The sequence below is a fragment of the Maylandia zebra genome, linkage group LG6 (assembly GCF_041146795.1).
Source record: "Maylandia zebra isolate NMK-2024a linkage group LG6, Mzebra_GT3a, whole genome shotgun sequence".
NCBI classification, from domain to species: Eukaryota; Metazoa; Chordata; class Actinopteri; order Cichliformes; family Cichlidae; genus Maylandia; species Maylandia zebra.
In genome coordinates, this window is record NC_135172.1 from 29,413,678 (window position 1) to 29,420,133 (window position 6,456).

Genomic DNA, 6,456 nt, shown 5'->3' on the forward strand with positions numbered 1-6,456 from the left:
CCCCTTATTCTCATGCAAAGCTCTGTAGTGCCTAAGCATGGATGAGGTGTTGTTGTTATATCCCAGCTCCCTGGCACATAGCAAACACTTCACCTTGTACAAAAGTAAATACAGCTTAACATAAATTGTATTGCACCATCAGTATTATGAAAATACATCTTCTGTAGAAATACCTTGTTGGGAGGAATAAGATCAAAATGTTCCCACACAGGGGAGGACATCCTCCTCTTCTTAGCTGGCTCCATTCTCTCCTGAGTTTCTCTCCTCACTCTCATAAACCTCCAAACTGCCTCCCAGCTGTCTCCAACTCTCACTAACCGCAGCTCTCCATCAAACACCCACATTTTGATTGAAGTCTGAGGGGTTTGTATCGCTGTCACATCTCGCGGCAAAGTTCGAACCACTTCATGAACCAGTCACGTGGTACAGCCGGGCAGCGAGGCTTCGGACGTCATCATTTTCAGCTCCTCCCATAAATGAAGCAAGCCTCGATACGTGCATCGCGGAAACGCCCCCTCCATTACTCGACACATCACTAGCATACATGCACATCTAGTGCTCAGCGTCTAATTTTGTGTTTGTGTTTTTACCTTTTTGCAGTAGCGTAGTGAAACATTTGGGCGGTGGATAAATAATGGAAAATAAAATTCAGACTAGAGACGGCTTCAGGTGAGTACACGTGGTGCACAAGGACCAAAGCTCACCTTCTCAACCTGGACAAAATGAATTATTTTACACTGATACTGTAAACTTTTGTTTGTGTGTCAGGTTTCCATACATCGGAAACAGCTGCTGCATCTGTAATTCTGTCCATCCTGAGGAGAGTCCACACTCTACATCAGATCCTTGGCTCACCTATAATGATGCACAGGTGCTGCACACAACTGGATCTGCAGCTTGTGAGGAACAGCAGCACTCAGCCTACATCCTGTTTTACAAGATTAACGTAAGAAGACACAGTCTCACTAACCACTTTAATAGTGACTTGTGTCCCAAATACTGTTTATTTGTCTTAGTTACAGATAGTGAAATAAAATGGGAAATGATTGTTTCATAATTGTATACTCAGCTTGGTCGAGAACGAGGGGCAGGATTTTGAATTGATGCCATTGGTGCATTTACTAAAGTTCTGGGGTCAGTTTGAATATCAGTGACTTTGACATTGAGTTCAAGTTTTCTGAAAATGTTGTGAATGCTACAACTCTGTGACGAGAAGTAAGTCTCCTAGGTCTTTAAATTTGTATATAGGTGCATCTACTAGGAAGCTGAAGGGTTGCACTGCGGGCCATCTGTAGAGGTGTAGAGTCAACAACCTGTCTCTGAATGTTTAGATTAGATTAGATTAGATTAGATTAGATAGAACTTTATTAATCCCTCGGGTGGGTTCCTCTGGGAAATTCGATTTCCAAAAAAGCACAGCACCGACAGAAGTTACAGAGTTACTGAATATTATATATATACACACACACACACACACACACACACACACACACACACATATATATAAATACAGAGACAATATAAATAAAATATACGAAGGGGATAAATAGAATAAATAGGAATAAAAGATAAAAATACAAGTGAATTGCACATTTCAAGTATTGAGTCTATTGCACTGTTGACTATTTACAAAAGTATTGCACAAAAGGTATTGCACAGTGAGGTGAAGAGGCACTACAGCTTAGTTGTTCCCCCTCCTTTGTCCTCCTGTTTCCCCTCCCTCTCCCCTCCAGAGAGGAGTTAAACAGTCTGATGGCGTGTGGGACAAAGGAGTTTTTAAGTCTGTTAGTTCTTGTCTTTGGGAGAAGCAACCTGTCACTGAACAGACTCTTCTGGTTGTTAATGGCCATGTGCAGAGGATGCCCAGCATTGTTCATAATGTCCATCAGTTTCTTTAATGTCCTTTTCTCTGCCACTGTCACCAGAGTGTCCAGCTTCATGCCGACCACAGAGCTAGCCCTCCTGATCAGTTTCTCCAGCCTGGATGAGTCCTTCTTTGCTGTGCTGCTCCCCCAGCACACCAAAACAAAACAAAAGAGATCGTTGACTTCAGGAGAGCACAGTGGGCTCACTGCCCACTTAACATGAATGGATCCTCTGTGGAGGTCGTCAAGAGCACCAGATTTCTTGGTGTCCACCTGGCGGAGAACCACTCCTGCTCCCTCAACACCAGCTCCATAACCAAGAAGGCCCAGCAGCGTCTCTACTTCATGCAGAAGCTGAGGAAAGCCCATCTCCCACCATCCATTCTCACCACCTTTTACAGTGGGACTAATGAGAGCATCCTAAGTAGCTGCATCACTGTCTGGTATGGTAACTGCAGCGTATTGGATCGCAGTACCCTACAACGGATTGTGAGAGCAGCTAAGAAGGTCATTGGAGCCCCTCTCCCCTCCTTATAACACCCGCTTGCTGGAGGACCCCACACAGCCTTCAAACACACTCTTCACCCTGCTGCCTTCTGGAAAGAGGTCCCACAACATCCGGGCCCTCGCTACCAAACTACGGAAAAGTTTCTTCCCACAAGCCGTCAGACCCCTGAACACTCAGTGACTGCACTGGCACACGCACACCTTCACACATGTCACTACCAAGCACTTATCTGCAGTATCTCACACTCATATACATACATACAGACACCAAGTTACTTTTGCACAATACTCAGCATTTTGCACATTTCCATTGTCTTGTGTCTGTTTCGTCCTGTTCTGTCACGTTTTGCACTGTTTTGTCTTGTTTATTTTTGCAATTTATGCACACTGCACTTTATGTAGTCCTGGGTTTGTCCGTATATGTCATATATAGCACCAGGGTCTCGGAGGAACGCTGTCTCGTTTCACTCTGTACAGCACCTCTGCACGTGGTTAAAATGACAATAAAAGCCACTTGACTTGACCTGTTTTGTGTAGCAGTTGCTTGGAGACGAGCACCATACAGTTCAAATGAGCATACATTCCAAAATATGCAAATTTGCCCCATACATCATAATGATGATGTTTGCTGTTCAGGGTATGAACATTCTATGCTGAAAGTTTATAAATATACAACCTTTGACTGCTTGTTTTCAGTTGAACTTTTGCAAAGCTGAGGAGATTTTGGCTGCGATCACATCAAGTCCAAAGATGTTTAAACTTCTTTTTCACAGAAAGGTAAGTTTGAAGAGACTCGCAGCACATTTCTATGAATATTTTCTTATGGTAAACAAGCATTTTTGAAACTTTTAAGGAAGCTTCTTGGATGATTTCTGTAAAAACTGAATTTTGAATCCAAATGAAGGATTTTGTATTTTCATACCATATACTTTGTTTTATGCCATTACTGATGTTGGTTTTCTTGTTTCTAAACAGAAATCACACAAACAAAACGTGGCAGAGAAGGAAATTCCTTCTACGTCTCATCAGAGGTAAAGAAATGCGCCAGTCTTTAATGCTGCTGGAGATATTTATAGCAGTGGTTGAGTTGGAGCTCTTTTATTTCCCTTTTATTGGTGTTTTGTATTTACATCTTTTTTACTACTTCTAGTCTTGTCTATAATTTATATTGATTCAGAGATTAGCGTTTGAAAATGTAGAGTGTAAATGTACAAAATACATGATTTTGTTCCATTACAGTTATTAATTTTTATCTGCAATCTCCAGCATGTACTCCTTGTTAAAAATTTGCACTTTGAAAAATAACATTTACACTTTTGTCCTCATCAGCATCCCGGATGCTCCTGTTACTGAAAATGGTCAAAAGAAGAGAAAATGGAGACACCTCTGCTGTTCCTCGGTTTGCTTTTACACAAAACATATGAAATGCACATTCTCTTTAAATTGCACTTGTTAATTTAAAGTGACTTTACTTTTTTAATAAACGTATGTTTGTTCGTCCTCTGCAGCAAACTGACAGCGATGCAGAGGCAGAGAGCAACACTGTGAAGACACAAAAAAAGTGTCGCTGGTTTCTTTTTAAATTCTGGAAGGTATGTTTTATGGAAAGAGTCACTGTCATCAAGCATTTACTCATCACAGTTAAATGAGAAGAATTAAGAGCAATTTAGCACACAGCCATGTCCTCAAATTAAGTTCAAAGATGTTTAAACGTTTTTTTTTCACAGAAAGGTAAGTTCGAAGAGACTTGCAGGATGTTTCTCTAAATATTTTTTATGGTGAATAAGCATTTTTGAAGCTTCATGGATGATTTCTGTAAAAACTGAATTTTGATCAGAACCAAATGAAGGATTTTGTATTTCATAGGACAAACTTTAAAACTCAATTTAAGGCATGAATAAATTGTTTTTATTTTATTTAAAGATATTCCTATATCTGCTTCATGAGCTGACAGCTCACTAAAGTGATAAATAATATGAAATAATACCAAATTCTCTAACTGGACACTTTTCATGGAGAGACCCACTTGGTATGTTTGTTTTATGCCATTACTGATGTTGCTTTTCTTGTTTCTAAACAGAAATTACACAAACAAAACGTGGCAGAGAAGGAAATTCCTTCTACGTCTCATCAGAGGTAAAGAAATGCGCCAGTCTTTAATGCTGCTGGAGATATTTATAGCAGTGGTTGAGTTGGAGCTCTTTTATTTCCCTTTTATTGGCATTTTTCTTCCACCTTGTGTATTTACATCTTTTTTACTCCTTCTAGTCTTGTCTATTATTTATATGGATGCAGAGATTAGCGTTTGAAAATGTAGAGTGTAAATGTATAAAATACATGATTTTGTTCATGTTGGTATTCCATTACAGTTATTCACTTTTATTAGCAATCTGTATTAGCAAAATGTACTCCTTCTTATAAATTTCCACAACATTTACACTTTTGTCCTCATCAGCATCCCGGATGCTTCTGTTGCTGCCACACCAGCTAACCCTGAAAATGGCCAAAAGAAGAGAAAATGGAGACACATCTTCTGCTGTTCCTCGGTTTGCTTTTACACAAAACATATGAAATACACATTGTCTTTAAAATGTACTTTTTAATAAACTTATGTTTGTTCGTCCTCTGCAGCAAACTGACAGCGATGCAGAGGCAGAGAGCAACACTGTGAAGACTCTTTTTAAATCCGGGAAGGTATGTTTTATGGAAAGAGTCACTGTCATCAAGCATTTACTCATCACAGTTAAATGAGAGCAATTAAGAGCAATGAGGCACACAGCTATGTCCTATATATTTATATCAGGTAAGAAGCACCACGGAAACGATCCCAGCAGACCTGAGTTGGGACACTTGGATTATGGAGCTTCTGGACCAAGAGAGTGGATGGGAGCATGTGTTTAACAGGTAAGAGAAAGACGTCCTCCAAAATGTTTCAACTTCAAAGCTCATGCATCCATGCACATACACTGCTCAGCATCCTGACATCTTTCCTAATTTTGTGTTTGTGTTTTTACCTTTTTGGAGCAGTGTAGCATGCGGTGGAGAAATAATAGAAAGTCAAACTGGGACTATAGACTGCTTCGGGTGAGTACACGTGGTGCACAAAGACCAAAGCTCACTTTGTCAAAGTGGAGAAAATGAATTCTTTTACACTGATACTGTAAACGTTGTGCGTGTGTGTCAGGTTTCCAAACATCGGAAACACCTGCTACATGAACTCCTGCCTGCAGAGCCTCCTCAACATTGAGGAGTTCATAAGAGACATCAGGCGTCAGGAGGTTTTGTGGAGCACAGATCCAGAAGCTCAGCTCTTAAGGTGCGCTACGTCAACCTTCTACTTTCTTCAAAAACCTGAAGAACAAAGAGATCTAACAGCAGAAATGTCTGTTTACCCTTTCCTTTCTACAGAAGGCTCATTGATGTCAGGGACTGTCATGAGTCAACAGATTATGGCCTTAAAGATCACCACCTAAGAGCTTTTAAGAAGGCATTCAGCAGTCAAGCTCCTGAATACACCGGCAGTGCACAGAAAGTGCGTCAGCTATTTGGACATTTTGTTTTTTTGCTTTACCTTCTGATTTTGATGTACTGTTTTAAATCTCTCTGCTTTTCTTTCAGGACGCTCATGAATTCCTAACATTGTTCCTCAATGAGGTCAAAAGGCTCGCACCTCACCTGGAGAGGAACGCAGCTCTCCTGGGCCAAAGTTATACCTGCCCAGTAGAAGAGCATCACATTTTTAAAATGGAAAACATGAGGACATGCAAGAGGTAAGCCTGTCTTTCAGAAACGCAGAGCTGGTTGCAATATTTTCATATACCTCTTTTCCACCTACCTGATCTTTACTTTAACTACGTTACTCCTGAAATGTGTAGCTGTGGTCACCAATCATCACAGCACGAGGACTTCACCAGCTTGTCTCTTGACCTTGTTCCAGAGGGGTCTATTATAAACATGTTAGAGACATACTTGAAGGTAAGATCACAAATTCCAATAGAGTTGTAGTGTCAGCGATCTTAACACACCTTTTTTGTTAGTGTTTGTGCGTATGTGTGTGTGCATATGTTGAGATTTCTTTCTACCA

The 6,456-nt window shown here is 40.5% G+C and overlaps 1 protein-coding gene across 1 annotated transcript; it reads left to right on the forward strand.

The window, feature by feature from the left end:
- Window positions 1-535: 535 nt before the first annotated feature.
- Window positions 536-6,377, forward strand: LOC143419101 (uncharacterized). The gene is made up of 15 exons (XM_076885391.1): window positions 536-669; window positions 769-946; window positions 1,926-3,149; window positions 3,348-3,403; window positions 3,702-3,771; window positions 3,881-3,964; window positions 4,453-4,508; window positions 4,828-4,918; window positions 5,004-5,066; window positions 5,176-5,276; window positions 5,400-5,456; window positions 5,557-5,688; window positions 5,781-5,904; window positions 5,991-6,142; window positions 6,248-6,377. The coding sequence occupies exons 3-15, from the start codon at window positions 3,123-3,125 to the stop codon at window positions 6,375-6,377; spliced, it is 1,143 nt and encodes a 380-aa protein (XP_076741506.1). The 5' UTR covers window positions 536-669; window positions 769-946; window positions 1,926-3,122.
- Window positions 6,378-6,456: the final 79 nt, after the last annotated feature.

What these genes read in the sequence shown, in the direction of transcription:
- LOC143419101 (XM_076885391.1), top strand. Translation starts at nt 3,123, where the DNA reads ATGTTTAAACTTCTTTTTCACAGAAAG. An exon ending in TTCTTTTTAAATTCTGGAAG is followed by an intron (nt 3,965 to 4,452) that starts GTATGTTTTATG and finishes GTTTCTAAACAG; the next exon opens with AAATTACACAAACAAAACGT. An exon ending in GGGACTATAGACTGCTTCGG is followed by an intron (nt 5,457 to 5,556) that starts GTGAGTACACGT and finishes CGTGTGTGTCAG; the next exon opens with GTTTCCAAACATCGGAAACA.